The sequence below is a fragment of the Oncorhynchus mykiss genome, chromosome 6 (genome assembly GCF_013265735.2).
Source record: "Oncorhynchus mykiss isolate Arlee chromosome 6, USDA_OmykA_1.1, whole genome shotgun sequence".
NCBI lineage: Eukaryota > Metazoa > Chordata > Actinopteri > Salmoniformes > Salmonidae > Oncorhynchus > Oncorhynchus mykiss.
In genome coordinates, this window is record NC_048570.1 from 98,945,263 (window position 1) to 98,969,898 (window position 24,636).

The following is a 24,636-nucleotide window of genomic DNA, read 5'->3' on the forward strand; positions in this document are numbered from 1 at the left end:
CCTGCTGGTTACTAGTCCAACGCTCTAACCACAAGACTACCTGCTGGTTACTAGTCCAACACTCTAACCACTAGGCTACCTGCTGGTTACTAGTCCAACGCTCTAACCACTAGGCTACCTGCTGGTTACTAGTCCAACGCTCTAACCACTAGGCTACCTGCTGGTTACTAGTCCAACACTCTAACCACTAGGCTACCTGCTGGTTACTAGTCCAACACTCTAACCTCTAGGCTATCTGTTGGTTACTAGTCCAACACTCTAACCACTAGGCTACCTGCTGGTTACTAGTCCAACACTCTAACCACTAGGCTACCTGCTGGTTACTAGTCAAACGCTCTAACCACTAGGCTACTTGCTGGTTACTAGCCCAACACTCTAACCACTAGGCTACCTGCTGGTTACTAGTCCAACACTATAACCACTAGGCTACCTGCTGGTTACTAGCCCAACGCTCTAACCACTAGGCTACCTGCTGGTTACTAGTCCAACACTCTAACCACTAGGGTACCTGCTGGTTACTGGTCCAATGCTCTAACCACTAGGCTACCTGCTGTTTACTAGTCCAACACTCTAACCACTAGTCTACCTGCTGGTTACTAGTCCAACACTCTAACCACTAGGGTACCTGCTGGTTACTGGTCCAATGCTCTAACCACTAGGCTACCTGCTGTTTACTAGTCCAACACTCTAACCACTAGGCTACCTGCTGGTTACTGCTCCAACACTCTAACCAGTACATGCTACCTGCTGGTTACTAGTCCAACGCTCTAACCACTAGGCTACCTGCTGGTTACTAGTCCAACACTCTAACCACTAGGCTACCTGCTGGTTACTAGCCCAACGCTCTAACCACTAGGCTACCTGCTGGTTACTAGTCCAACACTAACCACTAGGCTACCTGCTGGTTACTAGTCCAACACTATAACCACTAGGCTACCTGCTGGTTACTAGTCCAACGCTCTAACCACTAGGCTACCTGCTGGTTACTAGTCCAATACTAACCACTAGGCTACCTGCTGGTTACTAGTCCAACACTATAACCACTAGGCTACCTGCTGGTTACTAGTCCAACGCTCTAACCACTAGGCTACCTGCTGGTTACTAGTCCAACGCTCTAACCACTAGGCTACCTGCTGGTTACTAGTCCAACACTATAACCACTAGGCTACCTGCTGGTTACTAGTCCAACGCTCTAACCACAAGACTACCTGCTGGTTACTAGTCCAACACTCTAACCATTAGGCTACCTGCTGGTTACTAGTCCAACACTCTAACCACTAGGCTACCTGCTGGTTACTAGTCCAACACTATAACCACTAGGCTACCTGCTGGTTACTAGTCCAACGCTCTAACCACAAGACTACCTGCTGGTTACTAGTCCAACACTCTAACCACTAGGCTACCTGCTGGTTACTAGTCCAACGCTCTAACCACTAGGCTACCTGCTGGTTACTAGTCCAACGCTCTAACCACTAGGCTACCTGCTGTTTACTAGTCCAACACTCTAACCACTAGGCTACCTGCTGGTTACTAGTCCAACGCTCTAACCACTAGGCTACCTGCTGGTTACTAGCCCAACACTCTAACCACTAGGCTACCTGCTGGTTACTAGTCCAACACTCTAACCACTAGGCTACCTGCTGGTTACTAGTCCAACACTCTAACCACTAGGCTACCTGCTGGTTACTAGTCCAACACTCTAACCACTAGGCTACCTGCTGGTTACTAGTCCAACACTCTAACCACTAGGCTACCTGCTGGTTACTAGTCCAACACTCTAACCACTACCTGCCACCTCCATATAGGGTAGTACTGTACATGTTGCTTGATGTGGTCTCTCCTGGTTCGGCTTCTTTTACATTCCAACAGTTTTCACGTCTCTGTTTCTAGTCCTGCACTAAAGGGTAGGGAATAGTTCCTTTTCCCTGTGTTTGAACGGGATTTGAACCGAACAGCTCGGCATGGGATTTTTAAAATGTTATTCCTCTGCCATTGGATAATAGATAGAGTCAGTAGCTGGAACAATGTCCACTGGTCTGTCTCCTCCTCAGTTCCTACAGGTTACAGTGAGATCTCCAACATGGTGGTGGATCAGCCTGGCAGGAGGCTGTATAACGTGAGAGATCCCGTGCTGCAGGAGAACGTGTCTGTGTTGGTACAGATTGACGCCTCAGAAGGAAACAAGGTCATCACCGTCCGATCTCCGCTACAGGTCAGCAAATCACTATGGAGCTGTCCTCTATCACTCTCTATGGAGCTGTCCTCCATCACTCTCTATGGAGCTGTCCTCTATCACTCTCTCTATGGAGCTGTCCTCTATCACTCTCTATGGAGCTGTCCTCCATCACTCTCTATGGAGCTGTCCTCTATCACTCTCTCTATGGAGCTGTCCTCTATCACTCTCTCTATGGAGCTGTCCTCTATAACTCTCTATGGAGCTGTCCTCTATCACTCTCTATGGAGCTGTCCTCCATCACTCTCTATGGAGCTGTCCTCCATCACTCTCTATGGAGCTGTCCTCCATCACTCTCTCTATGGAGCTGTCCTCCATCACTCTCTATGGAGCTGTCCTCCATCACTCTCTATGGAGCTGTCCTCCATCACTCTCTCTATGTAGCTGTCCTCCATCACTCTCTATGGAGCTGTCCTCCATCACTCTCTCTATGGAGCTGTCCTCTATCACTCTCTATGGAGCTGTCCTCTATCACTCTCTATGGAGCTGTCCTCTATCACTCTCTATGGAGCTGTCCTCCATCACTCTCTCTATGGAGCTGTCCTCCATCACTCTCTCTATGGAGCTGTCCTCCATCACTCTCTATGGAGCTGTCCTCCATCACTCTCTCTATGGAGCTGTCCTCCATCACTCTCTATGGAGCTGTCCTCCATCACTCTCTCTATGGAGCTGTCCTCCATCACTCTCTCTATGGAGCTGTTCTCCATCACTCTCTCTATGGAGCTGTCCTCCATCACTCTCTATGGAGCTGTCCTCCATCACTCTCTATGGAGCTGTCCTCCATCACTCTCTCTATGGAGCTGTCCTCCATCACTCTCTATGGAGCTGTCCTCCATCACTCTCTATGGAGCTGTCCTCCATCACTCTCTATGGAGCTGTCCTCCATCACTCTCTCTATGGAGCTGTCCTCCATCACTCTCTATGGAGCTGTCCTCTATCACTCTCTATGGAGCTGTCCTCTATCACTCTCTATGGAGCTGTCCTCTATCACTCTCTATGGAGCTCTCCTCTATCACTCTCTATGGAGCTGTCCTCTATCACTCTCTATGGAGCTGTCCTCCATCACTCTCTATGGAGCTGTCCTCCATCACTCTCTATGGAGCTGTCCTCCATCACTCTCTATGGAGCTGTCCTCCATCACTCTCTATGGAGCTGTCCTCCATCACTCTCTATGGAGCTGTCCTCCATCACTCTCTATGGAGCTGTCCTCCATCACTCTCTATGTAGCTGTCCTCCATCACTCTCTATGGAGCTGTCCTCCATCACTCTCTATGGAGCTGTCCTCCATCACTCTCTCTATGGAGCTGTCCTCCATCACTCTCTCTATGGAGCTGTCCTCTATCATTCTCTATGGAGCTGTACTCCATCACTCTCTATGGAGCTGTCCTCCATCACTCTCTCTATGTAGCTGTCCTCCATCACTCTCTCTATGTAGCTGTCCTCCATCACTCTCTATGGAGCTGTCCTCTATCACTCTCTATGGAGCTGTCCTCTATCACTCTCTATGGAGCTGTCCTCCATCACTCTCTATGGAGCTGTCCTCCTGTAGGCTATAGACACTCAACAGCTTTCAGTAGAGAGTAACAAGTCTTGTGGACTAGCAACATGAACACAGCTGATATTAAAATACATTGTGATTTATTCAGCACTTTTCAATTACAGTAAAATCTGTGTTTTTGTTTCCATTGAGTCAAAAAAAGGATGATGTCGTCCTTAACTGACTGTTTGTCAACGTGGTTTTGTGTTTCAGATCCAGAACCATTTCTCAGTGCCGTTTACCATCCTGAAGTATTGTCCCAAATCCAGAGGGATGGTTAATATAGGACTGGCAGAGCCCGAGAGAGAGTCTGATGTAGCCCTGGACTCCTACAGGTAATAACCATGTTGGTAGGACAGGTAATAACCATGTTGGTAGCCCTGGACTCATACAGGTGATAACCATGTTGGTAGCCCTGGACTCCTACAGGTAATAACCGTGTTGGTAGTATAGGTAATAACCATGTTGGTAGGACAGGTTATAACCATGTTGGTAGGACAGGTGATAACCATGTTGGTAGGACAGATGATAACCATGTTGGTAGGACAGGTAATAACCATGTTGGTAGCCCTGGACTCCTACAGGTAATAACCATGTTGTTAGCCCTGGACTCCTACAGGTAATAACCGTGTTGGTAGGACAGGTAATAATCATGTTGGTAGGACAGGTAATAACCATGTTGGTAGCCCTGGACTCGTCCAAGGATTAACCATGTCGGTAGCCCTGGACTCGTACAGGGAATAACCATGTCGGTAGCCCTGGACTCGTACAGGGAATAACCATGTCGGTAGCCCTGGACTCGTCCAGGTAATAACCATGTCGGTAGCCCTGGACTCGTACAGGGAATAACCATGTCGGAAGCCCTGGACTCGTACAGGTAATAACCATGTTGGTAGCCCTGGACTCGTACAGGTAATAACCATGTTGGTAGCCCTGGACTCGTACAGGTAATAACCATGTCGGTATTCCTGGACTCGTCCAGATAATAACCATGTCGGTAGCCCTGGACTCGTCCAAGGATTAACCATGTTGGTAGGACAGGTAATAACCATGTTGGTAGCCCTCGACTCGTCCAGGTAATAACCATGTTGGTAGCCCTCGACTCGTCCAGGTAATAACCATGTCGACAGCCCTGGACTCGTACAGGGAATAACCATGTTGGTTTCTCTGGTCTCATGCAGGTCTTTAGAGAGGGACCTAACACAGAGACCTTACACAGAGACCTTACACAGGGACCTTTTATACAGGGTGTAACACAGCGTGTACTTACCAGGGTCCATTTCTGTTCACGTTACACAACACTTCCTGTTTCTGTAAAAAAAAAATCTCAGTCAACCTATCAGGTAAAATAAGGGTAATTCATTTTGATTCAGTTTCACCTGGTAAGACCACTTCTCCTGAACAGTAGGAGGAACTGTGTAGTTGTTGCTGTCCTCCTCAGACAGCACACGTTTATGACACCAGGCACTCGTACTTGTGTCCACCAACGAGTGTTCTCGTAACTTCTCCGTGAATTGCCATAATTATATTTGCTACTTATCATCGTAGGAAGCGAGATACACTTTTACCGAGTGTTTGCACGTGTGAGTCGCACATCGCAAATGTACTCGAAGGACAATTTTACGTAATTATATTGGTTAATTATCGTATGAATGGACAGCTCTATTTCAACATAGCTTCTGAAAGGCCGGTGATCGCAGCGTACAGACAAAGGATACTATTTATGAGATGCTAATCATAAACAGGAAATTAAGAGGTTGATGGGAGATCCAGGTGTCCCCTTGCTCAATCTCAGCATCTGTTATCCGGCTCGAAGGACCACGTTCGAGAGAGTGGCACCATAAGTATTCTAGTGCTTTCAAACACGTATTCTAGTGCTTTCAACAAGTTTTCAACATCCCCCTAGACCCACCGGTGCGTCAATATAAATTGCATAACAAAAGATTCCCGTTCAAAATCCGACAGTTTAACTGAGAGATGTTTTTATTACATTGGATGCGTATCAATTAGTTTCCGTATCAATCCACTGCATTCACTAGTGTCGCGTTTCAGTATCAATCCACTGTATTCACTAGTGTCGCGTTTCCGTATCAATCCACTGCAGTCACTAGTGTCGCGTTTCAGTATCAATCCACTGCAGTCACTAGTGTCGCGTTTCAGTATCAATCCACTGCATTCACTAGTGTCGCGTTTCAGTATCAATCCACTGTATTCACTAGTGTCGCGTTTCAGTATCAATCCACTGTATTCACTAGTGTCGCGTTTCAGTATCAATCCACTGTATTCACTAGTGTCGCGTTTCAGTATCAATCCACTGCAGTCACTAGTGTCACGCTTCAGTATCAATCCACTGCAGTCACTAGTGTTGCGTTTCAGTATCAATCCACTGCAGTCACTAGTGTCACGTTTCAGTATCAATCCACTGCAGTCACTAGTGTTGCGTTTCAGTATCAATCCACTGCAGTCACTAGTGTTGCGTTTCAGTATCAATCCACTGCATTCACTAGTGTCGCGTTTCAGTATCAATCCACTGCATTCACTAGTGTCGCGTTTCAGTATCAATCCACTGCAGTCACTAGTGTCACGTTTCAGTATCAATCCACTGCAGTCACTAGTGTCGCGTTTCAGTATCAATCCACTGCAGTCACTAGTGTCGCGTTTCAGTATCAATCCACTGCAGTCACTAGTGTCGCGTTTCAGTATCAATCCACTGTATTCACTAGTGTCGCGTTTCAGTATCAATCCACTGCATTCACTAGTGTCGCGTTTCAGTATCAATCCACTGCAGTCACTAGTGTCGCGTTTCAGTATCAATCCACTGCATTCACTAGTGTCGCGTTTCAGTATCAATCCACTGCATTCACTAGTGTCGCGTTTCAGTATCAATCCACTGCAGTCACTAGTGTCGCGTTTCAGTATCAATCCACTGCATTCACTAGTGTCGCGTTTCAGTATCAATCCACTGCAGTCACTAGTGTCGCGTTTCAGTATCAATCCACTGTAGTCACTAGTGTCGCGTTTCAGTATCAATCCACTGCAGTCACTAGTGTCGCGTTTCCGTATCTGCGTTGAAATGTGGCAGAGGTAGAGATGTGTTTTGTCAGACCATTAGAAATCCCGAAAATCACCAACTTATTTAGCATCCGAACGGTTTGACATACAAACTATAACCATTTTATGGAAAGGATAGACTGTCACGAACACAACGGTTCAGAACCGTTTGTGCTACAAATTAGTTGAAATAATCCGGAGCATCAGCATTTGTGGGTTTGATTACAGGCTCAAAATGGGCAGAAACAAAGACCTTTCTTCTGAAACTCGTCAGTCTATTCTTCTTCTGAGAAATGGACGCTATTCCATGAGAGAAATTGCCAAGAAACTGAAGATCTCGTACAACGCTGTGTCCTACTCCCTTCACAGAACAGCAGTCTCAACGTCAACAGGGAAGAGGAGACTCCGGGATGCAAAGAAAAAGCCAAATCTCAGACTGGCCAATAAAAAGGAAAGATTAAGTTGAGCAAAAGGACACTGACACTGGACAGAGGAACTCTGCCTAGAAGGCCAGCATCCCAGAGTCACCTCTTCACTGTTGACGTTGAGACTGGACACAGGAACTCTGCCTAGAAGGCCAGCATCCCGGAGTCTCCTCTTCACTGTTGACGTTGAGACTGGACAGAGGAACTCTGCCTAGAAGGCCAGCATCCCGGAGTCGCCTCTTCACTGTTGACGTTGAGACTGGACAGAGGAACTCTGCCTAGAAGGACAGCATCCCGGAGTTGCCTCACATCACTGTTGACGTTGAGACTGGACAGAGGAACTCTGCCTAGAAGGCCAGCATCCCAGAGTCACCTCTTCACTGTTGACGTTGAGACTGGACACAAGAACTCTGCCTAGAAGGCCAGCATCCCAGAGTCGCCTCTTCACTGTTGACGTTGAGACTGGACAGAGGAACTCTGCCTAGAAGGCCAGCATCCCAGAGTCGCCTCTTCACTGTTGACGTTGAGACTGGACAGAGGAACTCTGCCTAGAAGGCCAGCATCCCGGAGTCTCCTCTTCACTGTTGACGTTGAGACTGGACAGAGGAACTCTGCCTAGAAGGCCAGCATCCCGGAGTCGCCTCTTCACTGTTGACGTTGAGACTGGACACAGGAACTCTGCCTAGAAGGCCAGCATCCCAGAGTCGCCTCTTCGCTGTTGACGTTGAGACCGGTGTTTTGCGGGTACTATTTAATGAAGTTGCCAGTTGAGGACTTGTGAGGCGTCTGTTTCTCAAACGTGACACTAATGTACTTCTCCTCTTGCTCAGTTGTGCATCAGGTCCTCCCACTCCTCTTTGTATTCTGGTTAGAGCCAGTTTGCGCTGTTCTGTGAAAGGAGTAGTACACAGCGTTGTACGAGATATCTAAAAAGGGTCCTAAAATTCTAAATCCATAGTTTGAACCATCTTAAAACAATTTCATATGTCAGCTTAGCGATTCCCAACCGCTTAGATTTACAGGGGTAAAACAAATATTCTAGAACTTTAAACAAATATTCTAAGACTTTTGTACAGACTCCCCTGTCCTTACCTTGTTTCACTCCTCTCTTCTCTCTGACGCAGATGTCAGCTAGGGTTATGTTTAACTAGATTGTTAGTTATATGTGGTTATATGTGGTCTCCTCGTCATATGTGGTTAAATGTGGTCTCCTCGTCTCCCTCTATAGGTGTCAGCTCTTCCTCCAGCCAGCCGGGCACCTGGAGGGCCAGTACGGCCCGTCGTCTACCTGTATCGCCTGGAAGGAGCAGGTCCACCTGAGCTCTGAGGTGCGGTCCCTTCTCCAGTGTCCGTCGGCAGACAGCAGCTTCCTGCCCCTCCAGGTGACCACCTTGGCCACACCAGATCACCTGTCCTTCATTTCCTCCCAGCGAGAGGACGACTGGGACCCTGCCTATGTCATCCACCTCCACCCAGCTGTGACCCTCCGGAACCTTCTGCCTTACAGCATCAGATATCTACTGGAGGTAGTAACACTGAGATAACCTAAACATGAAGACAGTCACTAGGCTAGGATCTAACCCTAGACCTGTACCCTGCCTTACAGCATCAGATATCTACTGGAGGTAGTAACACTGAGATAACCTAAACATGAAGACAGTCACTAGGCTAGGATCTAACCCTAGACCTATACCCTGCCTTACAGCTATCTACTGGAGGTAGTAACACTGAGATAACCTAAACATGAAGACGGTCACTAGGCTAGGATCTAACCCTAGACCTGTACCCTGCCTTACAGCATCAGATATCTACTGGAGGTAGTAACACTGAGATAACCTAAACATGAAGACGGTCACTAGGCTAGGATCTAACCCTAGACCTGTACCCTGCCTTACAGCATCAGATATCTACTGGAGGTAGTAACACTGAGATAACCTAAACATGAAGACGGTCACTAGGCTAGGATCTAACCCTAGACCTGTACCCTGCCTTACAGCTATCTACTGGAGGTAGTAACACTGAGAGAACCTAAACATGAAGACAGTCACTAGGCTAGGATCTAACCCTAGACCTGTACCCTGCCTTACAGCTATCTACTGGAGGTAGTAACACTGAGATAACCTAAACATGAAGACAGTCACTAGGCTAGGATCTAACCCTAGACCTGTACCCTGCCTTACAGCTATCTACTGGAGATAGTAACACTGAGATAACCTAAACATGAAGACGGTCACTAGGCTAGGATCAAACCCTAGACCTGTACCCTGCCTTACAGCTATCTACTGGAGGTAGTAACACTGAGATAACCTAAACATGAAGACAGTCACTAGGCTAGGATCTAACCCTAGACCTGTACCCTGCCTTACAGCTATCTACTGGAGACAGTAACACTGAGATAACCTAAACATGAAGACAGTCACTAGGCTAGGATCTAACCCTAGACCTGTACCCTGCCTTACAGCATCAGATATCTACTGGAGGTAGTAACACTGAGATAACCTAAACATGAAGACGGTCACTAGGCTAGGATCTAACCCTAGACCTGTACCCTGCCTTACAGCATCAGATATCTACTGGAGGTAGTAACACTGAGATAACCTAAACATGAAGACAGTCACTAGGCTAGGATCTAACCCTAGACCTGTACCCTGCCTTACAGCTATCTACTGGAGACAGTAACACTGAGATAACCTAAACATGAAGACAGTCACTAGGCTAGGATCTAACCCTAGACCTGTACCCTGCCTTACAGCTATCTACTGGAGGTAGTAACACTGAGATAACCTAAACATGAAGACAGTCACTAGGCTAGGATCTAACCCTAGGGGAAGAAGTCACAGGTGTAGACTAAAAGATACAAGCACAAAATAACAATCAGCCAGCCACTAGACTTTGATTTCATTATTTCCTGTTGTTATGCCATGTTGAGATACCTCTACAATGCAAAGATACTTTCCTAACGGATACATTTTCATTACAAAAAAACCTGTGTGTAATAATCCATCTCTCCAGGGCTCAGCAGAGTTCCATGAGCTCCAGGAGGGCAGCACGGCAGACGTCCTGAACGCCCGTATAGGAGGTGAGATCATGGAGATGGTCCTGGTTAAATACCAGGGTCGGAACTGGTCCGGACGTATCCGCATCGCCCAGGACATGCAGGAGTTCTTCCCCGTGTGCTTCACCTGCGACTCGGCCGAGAAGCTGAGCGTGGACCTGAGCGTGCACGCGGCGCGGCTGCATGGCCGTCTGACGCTGGCTGTGTTTAGCCCGTACTGGATCGTCAACAAGACGTCCAGGGTTCTGCAGTACCGCGCGGAGGACGTCTCCGTCAAACACGCGTCGGACTTCAGGGACGTCGTCCTCTTCTCCTTCAAGAAAAAGAACATCTTCAGCAAGAACAAGGTAGGAAAGCTTCTGACTGTTTTATTTTACCTTTATTTAACTAGGCAAGTCAGTTAAGAACATATTCTTATTTACAATGACGGCCTACCAAAAGGCCTCCTGCGGGGTCGGGGGCCTGGGATTCAAATAAATAAATACAATATAAATACAGGACAAGACACACATCACGACAAGAGAGACAACACAACACTACACAAAGAGCGACCTAAGACAACAACATTGCAAGGCAGCAGCACATCACAACACCGCATGGTAGCAACACAACATAACAACAACATGGTAGCTAGCAACACAACATGGTAGCAGAACAAAACATGGTACAAACATTATTGTGCACAGTCAACAGCAGAAAGGTCTAGAAGGTAGAAACAACAATACATCACACAAAGCAGACATAACTTTTCAGTAAGAGTGTCCATGATTTAAATGAAGAGATGGAGATAAAACTGTCCAGTTTGAGTGTTTGTTGCAGCTCGTTCCAGTCGCTAGCTGCAGCGAATTGAAAAGACGAGCGACCCAGGGATGTGTGTGCTTTGGGGACCTTTAACAGAATGTGACTGGCAGAAAGGTTGTTGTATGTGTAGGATGAGGGATGCAATAGATATCTCAGATAAGGGGGAGTGAGGCCTAAGAGGGTTTTATAAATAAGCATCAACCAGTGGGTCTTGCAACAGGTTTACAGAGATGACCAGTTTAGAGGCGTATAGAGTGATCTGTCAACGGGTTTACAGAGGAGTATAGAGTGCAGTGATCTGTCAAGGGGTTTACAGAGGAGTATAGAGAGCAGTGATCTGTCAACAGGTTTACAGAGATGACCAGTTTACAGAGGAGTATAGAGTGCAGTGATCTGTCCTATAAAGAGCATTGGGGGCTAATCTGAAGGCGGACTGGTAAAGAACATCTAGCCGCTCGAGAGCACCAAGTCAATAAAAACAGCAGCACAATATTGCTTAGAATCAAGGGCAATGGTGACATCATTGAGTACCCTTTTAAGGTTGCAGTGACACATCCATAACCTGAGCGGAAACCAGATGCACCCATCCCGTTAGCAGGATCATTTTCGTCAACATCAACATCCGCTGAATTGCAGAGCGCCAAATTCAAATGAAATTACTACAAATATTTAATTTTCATGAAATCACAAGTGCAATATAGCAAAACACAGCTTAGGTTGTTGTTAATCCACCTGGCGTGTCAGATTTCAAAAAAGCTTTACAGCGAAAGCAAACCAAGCGTTTATGTAACACGACGACTCTCTCAGCAGACAAAACATTACAAACAGCTAGCAGCAAAGTAGATTGGTCACGAAAGTCAGAAAAGCAATAAAATGAATCGCTTACCTTTGATCTTTCTGATGTTTGCACTCACAAGACTCCCAGTTACACAATAAATGTTCCTTTTGTTCGATAAAGATGATTTTATATCCAAAAATCTCCATTTGGTTGGCGCGATTTGTTCAGTAATCCACAGGCAGGTCACGACGGACAGACGGAAATTCCAAATTGTATCTGTAAAGTTCGTAGAAACATGTCAAACATTTTTTACAATCAATCCTCAGGTTGTTTTTACAATAAATAATCGATAATATTTCAACCGGACCGTAGCTTTTTCAATAGGAGAGAGACAGAGAGAAAATGTTTGCTCCAAGCTGTTGGTGCATGCAAAACTCTGGGGACACACAGCCACGATGAGGTGAGAGAAAGCTCGGGAGAGAGGAGTGAGTGTGGTGGAGGTACCTGTACCAGACATGGGGAGACAGACCAGGGAGAGAGGAGTGAGTGTGGTGGAGGTACCTGTACCAGACATGGGGAGACAGACCAGGGAGAGAGGAGTGAGTGTGGTGGAGGTACCTGTACCAGACATGGGGAGACAGACCAGGGAGAGAGGAGTGAGTGTAGTGGAGGTACCTGTACCAGACATGGGGAGACAGACCAGGGAGAGAGGAGTGAGTGTAGTGGAGGTACCTGTACCAGACATGGGGAGACAGACCAGGGAGAGAGGAGTGAGTGTAGTGGAGGTACCTGTACCAGACATGGGGAGACAGACCAGGGAGAGAGGAGTGAGTGTAGTGGAGGTACCTGTACCAGACATGGGGAGACAGACCAGGGAGAGAGGAGTGAGTGTAGTGGAGGTACCTGTACCAGACATGGGGAGACAGACCAGGGAGAGAGGAGTGAGTGTAGTGGAGGTACCTGTACCAGACATGGGGAGATAGACCAGGGAGAGAGGAGTGAGTGTAGTGGAGGTACCTGTACCAGACATGGGGAGACAGACCAGGGAGAGAGGAGTGAGTGTGGTGGAGGTACCTGTACCAGACATGGGGAGACAGACCAGGGAGAGAGGAGTGAGTGTAGTGGAGGTACCTGTACCAGACATGGGGAGACAGACCAGGGAGAGAGGAGTGAGTGTAGTGGCGGTACCTGTACCAGACATGGGGAGACAGACCAGGGAGAGAGGAGTGAGTGTGGTGGAGGTACCTGTACCAGACATGGGGAGACAGACCAGGGAGAGAGGAGTGAGTGTGGTGGAGGTACCTGTACCAGACATGGGGAGACAGACCAGGGAGAGAGGAGTGAGTGTAGTGGAGGTACCTGTACCAGACATGGGGAGACAGACCAGGGAGAGAGGAGTGAGTGTAGTGGAGGTACCTGTACCAGACATGGGGAGACAGACCAGGGAGAGAGGAGTGAGTGTGGTGGAGGTACCTGTACCAGACATGGGGAGACAGACCAGGGAGAGAGGAGTGAGTGTAGTGGAGGTACCTGTACCAGACATGGGGAGGCAGACCAGGGAGAGAGGAGTGAGTGTGGTGGAGGTACCTGTACCAGACATGGGGAGACAGACCAGGGAGAGAGGAGTGAGTGTAGTGGAGGTACCTGTACCAGACATGGGGAGACAGACCAGGGAGAGAGGAGTGAGTGTAGTGGAGGTACCTGTACCAGACATGGGGAGACAGACCAGGGAGAGAGGGGGGAGTGTAGTGCTGGTACCTGTACCAGACAGGGGGAGAGAGGAGTGAGTGTGGTGGGGGTACCTGTACCAGACAGGGGGAGACAGACCAGGGAGAGAGGAGTGAGTGTGGTGGAGGTACCTGTACCAGACAGGGGGAGAGAGGGGTGAGTGTGGTGGAGGTACCTGTACCAGACAGGGGGAGAGAGGGGTGAGTGTGGTGGAGGTACCTGTACCAGACAGGGGGAGTGTGGTGGAGGTACCTGTACCAGACAGGGGGAGTGTGGTGGAGGTACCTGTACCAGACAGGGGGAGTGTGGTTGAGGTACCTGTAACAGATCTCCAGACAGGGGGAGACAGACCAGGGCAGACGGGGAACAGATCACCAGACAGGGGGAGTGTAGTGGAGGTACCTGTACCAGACAGGGGGAGAGAGGCCAGGGCAGATGGGGAACAGATCGCCAGGTGGACTCCAAGCAGCAGGCAGTGGGAGAAGGTGTCAGACCCAATTTATTTGTGGAGGCAGATTTCTTGTAGAAAATGCCAGTGGATGGTCTCTGAACAGCAGGAGGGGGTGCTTCAGGGGACGCTTCAAAGATCCCTGACATTTGTTGGGCCCAAAGGCCTTTTTACTTCACACCTTAGTGCTAATTAAATGTGTATCTGGTCTGTCCTTTTCAAGCCTGGCAGCTCAGGTCCGGGTTGGACGGTGTCCTCTGGTCTCTGCTGTTTGTTTGCTGGAGCTCCTTCCGTATAGCTTGGGAAAAGAAAACCTTGGCAGCAGTCGTCTCTCCGGTTAATTTTGGTCAAAATTTAGGTTGTAGGTTTGTTGTTTTGATCTGGAGCGAAGGCCGTGCTGTGGAGGGTAGCATCCTGCATGTGTCCCTGCCGAAACATCCAAGGTCATCTAACTCCAAATCTATCCTTTTGTAAAAAAATAAATGTTGAAATATGTAAGAGCTCACATTAAGCTGTCTCTCTCTCTGAAGGGGGGCGTGTCTTTCAGTTCTCCCTCTGAAGGGGGGCGTGTCTTTCAGTTCTCTCTCTGAAGGGGGGCGTGTCTTTCAGTTCTCTCTCTGAGGGGGGCGTGTCTTTCAGTTCTCTCTCTGAGGGGGGCGTGTCTTTTAGTTCTCTCTCTGAAGGGGGCGTGTCTTTCAGTTCTCTCTCTGAAGGGGGTCGTGTCTTTCAGTTCTCTCTCTGAGGGGGGTGTGTCTTTCAGTTCTCTCTCTGAAGGGGGTCGTGTCTTTCAGTTCTCTCTCTGAGGGGGGCGTGTCTTTCAGTTCTCTCTCTGAGGGTGGCGTGTCTTTCAGTTCTCTCTCTGAAGGGGGGCGTGTCTTTCAGTTCTCTCTCTGAAGGGAGCGTGTCTTTCAGTTCTCTCTCTGAGGGGGGCGTGTCTTTCAGTTCTCTCTCTGAAGGGGGCGTGTCTTTCAGTTCTCTCTCTGAAGGGGGTCGTGTCTTTCAGTTCTCTCTCTGAGGGGGGTGTGTCTTTCAGTTCTCTCTCTGAGGGGGGCGTGTCTTTCAGTTCTCTCTCTGAAGGGGGCGTGTCTTTCAGTTCTCTCTCTGAAGGGGGTCGTGTCTTTCAGTTCTCTCTCTGAAGGGGGCGTGTCTTTCAGTTCTCTCTCTGAAGGGGGTCGTGTCTTTCAGTTCTCTCTCTGAAGGGGGCGTGTCTTTCAGTTCTCTCTCTGAAGGGGGGCGTGTCTTTCAGTTCTCTCTCTGAAGGGGGCGTGTCTTTCAGTGTCTAACAGTGTTTCTCAAACCTTCCCTGGCAGTCCCCAAACTGCTCCCTGAATGTGATACGTCCCAGATCAGACAGCATCTTTTAAAGTGTTTTTCCCCCTCTTGGATCAGCTGCTTCTCTCAGTAACGTTGGGTGTTGTCTTTCTACAGCTGCAGCTCTGTGTGTCCACCAGTTCCTGGTCTGATGGCTTCTCATTGGATACGGTGGGGAGTTATGGGTGTGTCAGATGCCCTGCCAACACCATGGACTATCTGGTGAGGAAATGACAACGTACAAAAAACAGTCACAACTCTGGAATGTAATGTTTTATTTCACATATAATCCTTTATCCAAGTGACTTACGGTGAACTTACGGTGACTTACGGTGAACTTACGGTGACTTACGGTGACTTACGGCGAACTTACGGTAACTTACGATGAACTTACGGTGACTTACGGTGAACACATTCAGTGGCCTCATGCAGGACTCAAACCCTATGATGATCTGTGTTTTAACTGAGACACTACAGCCGCGTTGTGAAGGACAGACAGTCTGACAGTATGAGTCATGTGTTTTGTAGGTTGGCGTCAGCATTCAGATGAGTAGTTTCAACCTGACCAAGATGGTGACCATGAGTCCGTTCTTCACGCTGGTCAACAAGTCTTCCTACGAGCTGGAGGTGGGAGAGGTGCAGACAGAGGAGGGCAGCGTCAACGGGAAGTGGCACTACATCTCCTCTACAGATGTGAGGACCGACCGTGTGTTTGGCTTTACTGTGCGTGCGTGCGTGCGTGCGTGTGTGTGTGTGTGTGTGTGTGAATGTAATAATGAACGTATGATGAGCGTGTTCCTCTGTCCGTTTGTTGTCTTCCCTGTGTCCGACTGTTGTCTAGCCTGTGTCCGTCTGTCCGACTGTTGTCTACCCTGTGTCCGTCTGTCCGACTGTTGTCTTCCCTGTGTCCGACTGTTGTCTTCCCTGTGTCCGACTGTTGTCTTCCCTGTGTCCGACTGTTGTCTTCCCTGTGTCCGACTGTTGTCTTCCCTGTGTCCGTCTGTCTGACTGTTGTCTTCCCTGTGTCCGTCTGTCCGACTGTTGTCTTCCGTCTGTCCGACTGTTGTCTTCACTGTATCCGTCTGTCCGACTGTTGTCTTCACTGTGTCCGTCTGTCTGTCTGACTGACTGACCTTTTTGACTTGCCTGTGTTTCCAGTGCCTCCCCCTCTGGCCAGAGTTGATCACAGGGAAGCTGTGTGTCAGGGTCGTGGGCTCAGACTCCAAGTCCAAGTCCTTCTTCTTCAACAAGCAGGACAACGGCACCCTGCTGGGCATGGATCAGGTCAGTGTCCCTGGAGATACACCACATATCACTGACCTCACTTCCTGTCTGCTGGGCATGGATCAGGTCAGTATCCCTGGATATACACCACATATCACTGACCTCACTTCCTGTCTGCTGGGCATGGATCAGGTCAGTGTCCCTGGAGATACACCACATATCACTGACCTCACTTCCTGTCTGCTGGGCATGGATCAGGTCAGTATCCCTGGATATACACCACATATCACTGACCTCACTTCCTGTCTGCTGGGCATGGATCAGGTCAGTGTCCCTGGAGATACACCACATATCACTGACCTCACTTCCTGTCTGCTGGGCATGGACCAGTCAGCCACATATCACTGACCTCACTTCCTGTCTGCTGGACGTGGACCAGCCACATATCACTGACCTGATTTATCCTCTAATAGGTTCATTCATTGACAACAGAACACATTCTCATTTACAAGTCATTACCTTTGTTGTCTGTCTGCAATGGCCTTGAAGTATCAGATGCAACTTTCCAATGTTGTTTCTTATCAACTGTGACCTCTCTTCCTGCCTGTAGTATGGAGGTGTTGTTTCTATTAACCTCTAGCGTCGCGCAATCCCGTATCCGGGAGCGTAATCATAGCCTCAAGCTCATTACCATAACGCAACGTTAACTATTCATGAAAATCGCAAATGAAATGAAAGAAATATATTGACTCTCAAGCTTAGCCTTTTGTTAACAACACTGTCATCTCAGATTTTCAAAATATGCTTTTCAACCATAGCTACACAAGCATTTGTGTAAGAGTATTGATAGCCTAGCATAGCATTTAGCGTAGCATTTAGCGTAGCATTTAGCATAGCATTTAGCGTAGCATTTTTGCGTAGCATTTAGCCTAGCATTTAGCCTAGCATTCAGCAGGCAACATTTTCACAAAAACAAGAAAAGCATTCAAATAAAATCATTTACCTTTGAAGAACTTCAGATGTTTTCAATGAGGAGACTCTCAGTTAGATAGCAAATGTTCATTTTTTTCCAAAAAGATAATTTGTGTAGGAGAAATCGCTCCGTTTTGTTCATTACGTTTGGCTAAGAAAAAAAAAACGAAAATTCAGTCATTACAACGCTGAACGTTTTTCCAAATTAACTCCATAATATCGACAGAAACATGGCAAACGTTGTTTAGAATCAATCCTCAAGGTGTTTTTCACATATCTATTCGATGATAAATCATTTGTGGCAGTTGGGTTTCTCCTCGGAAGCAAATGGAAAAATACATGCAGGTGGAGATGACACAATAATTGTGACGGAGGACACCAAGCGACCACCTGGTATATGTAGTCTCTTATGGTCAATCTTCCAATGAAATGCCTACAAATACGTCACAATGTTGCCGACACTATGGGGAAACGACAGAAAGTCTAAGCTCATTCGTGACCCATTCACAGCCATATAAGGAGTCATTGGAACACAGCGCCTTCAAAACCTGGGGCACTTCCTGTTTGAAATGTCATCTTGGTTTCGTCTGTAGCATCAGTTCTGTGGCACTCACAGACAATATCTTTGCAGATTTGGAAACGTCAAGTGTTTTCTTTCCAAAGCTGTCAATTATATACATAGTCGAGCATCTTTTCGTGACAAAATATCACGCTTAATTTTTTTATCCAAAAATTAAAAGAGCGCCCCCTTTATCAAAGAAGTTAAACTGTGATCTCTCTTCCTGTCTGTAGTATGGATATGTTGTTTCTATTAAACTGTGACCTCTCTTCCTGTCTGTTGTAGTATGGAGATGTTATCAACTGATCTCTCTTCCTGTCTGTAGTATGGAGGTGTTGTTATCCACTGTGACCTCTCTTCCTGTCTGTAGTATGGAGGTGTTGTTATCCACTGTGACCTCTCTTCCTGTCTGTTGTAGTATGGAGGTGTTGTTATCCACTGTGATCTCTCTTCCTGTCTGTTGTAGTATGGAGGTGTGATAGTCGACGTGAACATCTCAGACAACTCTACTGTGATCAGCTTCACTGACTATTATGATGGAGCTGCTCCAGCTCTCATAGTCAACCACACACCCTGGGTTGTCATCACCTACAGACAGAGGTTAGACTGAACCTTAACCCCTAACCCTAACCTAGTCAACCACACACTCTGGGTTACCATCACCTACAGACAGAGGTTAGACTGAACCTGACCCTTAACCCTTAACCGTAACCCATATTCCTAACCCATAACCGTAACCCATATTCCTAACCCATAACCATAACCCATATTCCTATCCCATAACCGTAAACCATATCCCTAACCTTAACCCATATTCCTAACCCATAACCGTAACCCATATTCCTAACCCATAACCGTAACCCATATTCCTAACCCATAACCATAACCCATATTCCTATCCCATAACCGTAAACCATATCCCTAACCTTAACCCATATTCCTAACCCATAACCGTAACCCATATTCCTAACCCATAACCGTAACCCATATTCCTAACCCATAACCATAACCCATATTCCTATCCCATAACCGTAAACCATATCCCTAACCTTAACCCATATTCCTAACCCATACTCCTAACCCATATTCCTATCCCATAACCGTAACCCATATCCCTAACCTTAACCCATATTCCTAACCCATACTCCTAACCCATATTCCTAACCCATAACCGTAACCCATAGCCCTAACCGTAACCCATAGCCCTAACCCATATTCCTAACCGTAACCCATAACCCTAACCCGTAACCGTAACCCATATTCCTAACCCGTAATCGTAACCCATATTCCTAACCCATATCCCTAACCTTAACCCATATCCCTAACCTTAACCCATATCCCTAACCGTAACCCATATCCCTAACCCATATTCCTAACCCATAACCGTAACCCATATTCCTAACCCATACTCCTAACCCATAGCCCTAACCTATAGCCCTAACCGTAACGCATAGCCCTAACCCATATTCCTAACCCCTAGCCCTAACCCATATTCCTAACCCATAACCGTAACCCATAGCCCTAACCTATAGCCCTAACCGTAACCCATAGCCCTAACCCATATTCTTAACCCATAACCGTAACCCATATTCCTAACCCGTATCCGTAACCCATAGCCCTAACCTATAGCCCTAACTGTAACCCATAGCCCTAACCCATATTCCTAACCCGTATCCGTAACCCATATTCCTAACCCATAACCATAACCCATATTCCTAACCCATAACCGTAACCCATATTCCTAACCGTAACCCATAACCCTAACCCGTAACCGTAACCCATATTCCTAACCCATATCCCTAACCTTAACCCATATCCCTAACCTTAACCCATATCCCTAACCGTAACCCATATCCCTAACCCATATTCCTAACCCATAACCGTAACCCATATTCCTAACCCATACTCCTAACCCATAGCCCTAACCTATAGCCCTAACCGTAACGCATAGCCCTAACCCATATTCCTAGCCCTAACCCATATTCTTAACCCATAACCGTAACCCATATTCCTAACCCATATCCCTAACCGTAACCCATATCCCTAACCCATAGCCCTAACCGTAACCCATATCCCTAACCGTAACCCATATCCCTAACCGTAACCCAGATCCCTAACCGTAACTCATATCCCTAACCCATATACCTAACCGTAACCCATATCCCTAACCCATATCCCTAACCGTAACCCATATCCGTAACCCATATCCCTAACCCATATCCCTAACCGTAACCCATATCCCTAACCGTAACCCATATCCGTAACCCATATCCCTAACCCCTAACCCATATTCCTAACCCATATCCCTAACCCAAACCCTAACCCATATCCCTAACCGTAACTCATATCCCTAACCGTAACTCATAGCCCTAACCGTAACCCATAGCCCTAACCCATATCCCTAACCCATATCCCTAACCGTAACTCATATCCCTAACCCATATACCTAACCGTAACCCATATCCCTAACCCATATCCCTAACCGTAACACATATCCGTAACCCATAGCCCTAACCGTAACCCATATCCCTAACCCATATCCCTAACCGTAACCCATATCCCTAACCGTAACCCATATCCGTAACCCATATCCCTAACCCCTAACCCATATTCCTAACCCATATCCCTAACCCAAACCCTAACCCATATCCCTAACCGTAACTCATATCCCTAACCGTAACTCATAGCCCTAACCGTAACCCATAGCCCTAACCCATATCCCTAACCCATATCCCTAACCCATATCCCTAACCGTAACCCATATCCCTAACCGTAACCCATATCCCTAACCCATATCCCTAACCGTAACCCATATCCCTATCCGTAACCCATATCCCTAACCCTGGCCCTAACCCATATCCCTAACCCATATCCCTAACCCATATCCCTATCCGTAACCCATATCCCTAACCCTGGCCCTAACCCATATCCCTAACCCATATCCCTATCCCTAACCCATATCCCTATCCGTAACCCATATCCCTAACCCTGGCCCTAACCCATATCCCTAACCCATATCCCTATCCGTAACCCATATCCCTAACCCTGGCCCTAACCCATATCCCTAACCCATATCCCTAACCCTGGCCCTAACCCATATCCCTAACCCATATCCCTAACCCTGGCCCTAACCCATATCCCTAACCGTAACCCATATCCCTAACCCATATCCCTAACCGTAACCCATATCCCTAACCCATATCCCTAACCGTAACCCATATCCCTATCCCATATCCCTATCCGTAACCCATATCCCTAACCCTGGCCCTAACCCATATCCCTAACCCATATCCCTAACCCTGGCCCTAACCCATATCCCTAACCGTAACCCATATCCCTAACCCATATCCCTAACCGTAACCCATATCCCTAACCCATAACCGTAACCCATATCCCTAACCCATATCCCTATCCGTAACCCATATCCCTAACCCATATCCCTAACCCATATCCCTATCCGTAACCCATATCCCTAACCCATATCCCTAACCCTGGCCCTTACAATAGATTATTTGAATTCCTGTAGTAACATGCTGTTTTCTCCCCTCTGGCCATGACAAGTGGAGGACCCTGAGTTGTGTTTAGTTGGACTCTCTCTTCTGCGTTTGACCCGACCTTCTTTATCCCCAGCGGTTCCACAGAGAGCAGAGCGCTGAATCCAGGAGAAGCCCAGAGGTTTGCCTGGGACAACCCTGCAGGGGTCCGCAAACTCAGCTGGAAGTGTCAGGAGCACAGCAGTGGAGAACTGGACCTGGTTAAGGTAACACACCCAGCCATGCCAACTGAGAGGACTAGTCCTGGTTAAGGTAACACACCCAGCCATGCCAACTGAGAGGACTAGTCCTGGTTAAGGTAACACACCCAGTCATGCCAACTGAGAGGACTAGTCCTGGTTAAGGTAACACACCCAGCCATGCCAACTGAGAGGACTAGTCCTGGTAACACACCCAGCCATGCCAACTGAGAGGACTAGTCCTGGTTAAGGTAACACACCCAGTCATGCCAACTGAGAGGACTGGTCCTGGTTAAGGTAACACACCCAGCCATGCCAACTGAGAGGACTAGTCCTGGTTAAGGTAACATACCCAGCCATGCCAACTGAGAGGACTGGTCCTGGTAACACACCCAGCCATGCCAACTGAGAGGACTAGTCCTGGTTAAGGTAACACACCCAGCCATGCCAACTGAGAGGACTAGTCCTGGTTAAGGTAACACACCCAGCCATGCCAACTGAGAGGACTAGTCCTGGTTAAGGTAACACACCCAGTCATGCCAACTGAGAGGACTAGTCCTGGTTAAGGTAACACACCCAGTCATGCCAACTGAGAGGACTAGTCCTGGTTAAGGTAACACACCCAGCCATGCCAACTGAGAGGACTAGTCCTGGTTAAGGTAACATACCTAGTCATGCCAACTGAGAGGACTAGTCCTGGTAACACACCCAGCCATGCCAACTGAGAGGACTGGTCCTGGTAACACACCCAGCCATGCCAACTGAGAGGACTGGTCCTGGTAACACACCCAGCCATGCCAACTGAGAGGACTAGTCCTGGTTAAGGTAACACACCCAGCCATGCCAACTGAGAGGACTGGTCCTGGTAACACACCCAGTCATGCCAACTGAGAGGACTAGTCCTGGTTAAGGTAACACACCCAGCCATGCCAACTGAGAGGACTAGTCCTGGTTAAGGTAACACACCCAGTCATGCCAACTGAGAGGACTAGTCCTGGTTAAGGTAACACACCCAGTCATGCCAACTGAGAGGACTAGTCCTGGTTAAGGTAACATACCTAGTCATGCCAACTGAGAGGACTAGTCCTGGTTAAGGTAACACACCCAGCCATGCCAACTGAGAGGACTAGTCCTGGTAACACACCCAGCCATGCCAACTGAGAGGACTGGTCCTGGTAACACACCCAGCCATGCCAACTGAGAGGACTAGTCCTGGTTAAGGTAACACACCCAGTCATGCCAACTGAGAGGACTAGTCCTGGTTAAGGTAACACACCCAGCCATGCCAACTGAGAGGACTGGTCCTGGTAACACACCCAGCCATGCCAACTGAGAGGACTAGTCCTGGTTAAGGTAACACACCCAGCCATGCCAACTGAGAGGACTAGTCCTGGTTAAGGTAACACACCCAGTCATGCCAACTGAGAGGACTAGTCCTGGTAACACACCCAGCCATGCCAACTGAGAGGACTGGTCCTGGTAACACACCCAGCCATGCCAACTGAGAGGACTAGTCCTGGTTAAGGTAACACACCCAGCCATGCCAACTGAGAGGACTAGTCCTGGTTAAGGTAACACACCCAGCCATGCCAACTGAGAGGACTGGTCCTGGTAACACACCCAGCCATGCCAACTGAGAGGACTGGTCCTGATAACACACCCAGCCATGCCAACTGAGTGGACTAGTCCTGGTTAAGCTAACACACCCAGCCATGCCAACTGAGAGGACTGGTCCTGGTAACACACCCAGCCATGCCAACTGAGAGGACTAGTCCTGGTTAAGGTAACATACCCAGCCATGCCAACTGAGAGGACTGGTCCTGGTAACACACCCAGCCATGCCAACTGAGTGGACTAGTCCTGGTTAAGGTATAACACATAGCCATGCCAACTGAAAGGACTGGTCCTGGTAACACACCCAGCCATGCCAACTGAGAGGACTAGTCCTGGTTAAGGTAACATACCCAGCCATGCCAACTGAGAGGACTGGTCCTGGTAACACACCCAGCCATACCAACTGAGAGGACTAGTCCTGGTTAAGGTAACACACCCAGCCATGCCAACTGAGAGGACTGGTCCTGGTAACACACCCAGCCATGCCAACTGAGAGGACTAGTCCTGGTAACACACCCAGCCATGCCAACTGAGAGGACTAGTCCTGGTAACACACCCAGCCATGCCAACTGAGAGGACTAGTCCTGGTTAAGGTAACACACCCAGTCATGCCAACTGAGAGGACTAGTCCTGGTTAAGGTAACATACCCAGCCATGCCAACTGAGAGGACTAGTCCTGGTTAAGGTAACATACCCAGCCATGCCAACTGAGAGGACTGGTCCTGGTAACACACCCAGCCATGCCAACTGAGAGGACTAGTCCTGGTTAAGGTAACATACCCAGCCATGCCAACTGAGAGGACTAGTCCTGGTTAAGGTAACATACCCAGCCATGCCAACTAAGAGGAGTTAAGATAAGGAAATGGAAACGGATAGTACAGAACCAACTCTGTCTGTCTGTCTCTATCTCTGTCTCTCTCTGTCTATATCCCTGTCTCTCTATGCCTCTGTCTATATCTCTGTCTGTCTATATCCCTGTCTCTCTGTCTCTCTCTCTCTCTCTGTCTGTCTCTCTGTCTCTGTCCATATCCCTGTCTCTCTCTCTCTGTCTTTCTCTGTCTCTGTCTGTCTCGAACTGCATTGTTGGTTAAGGGCTTGTATGTAAGCATTTCACTGTAAGGTCTACACTTGTTGTATTCGGCTCATGTGACATACGATTTGATTTGT

The 24,636-nt window shown here is 48.0% G+C and overlaps 1 protein-coding gene across 2 annotated transcripts in view; it reads left to right on the top strand.

Moving 5' to 3' along the window:
- Positions 1–24,636, top strand: part of LOC110526849 (vacuolar protein sorting-associated protein 13C) — a 219,427-nt gene that overhangs the window by 155,433 nt on the left and 39,358 nt on the right. For both annotated transcript variants that reach the window (XM_036981697.1, XM_036981698.1), the window contains 9 exons: positions 2,052–2,212; positions 3,984–4,105; positions 8,475–8,772; positions 10,259–10,648; positions 15,485–15,589; positions 15,896–16,060; positions 16,526–16,651; positions 18,589–18,722; positions 21,753–21,882. In XM_036981697.1, the coding sequence (XP_036837592.1) occupies positions 2,052–2,212; positions 3,984–4,105; positions 8,475–8,772; positions 10,259–10,648; positions 15,485–15,589; positions 15,896–16,060; positions 16,526–16,651; positions 18,589–18,722; positions 21,753–21,882 (1,631 nt within the window). The remainder of the gene's footprint in view (positions 1–2,051; positions 2,213–3,983; positions 4,106–8,474; positions 8,773–10,258; positions 10,649–15,484; positions 15,590–15,895; positions 16,061–16,525; positions 16,652–18,588; positions 18,723–21,752; positions 21,883–24,636) is intronic.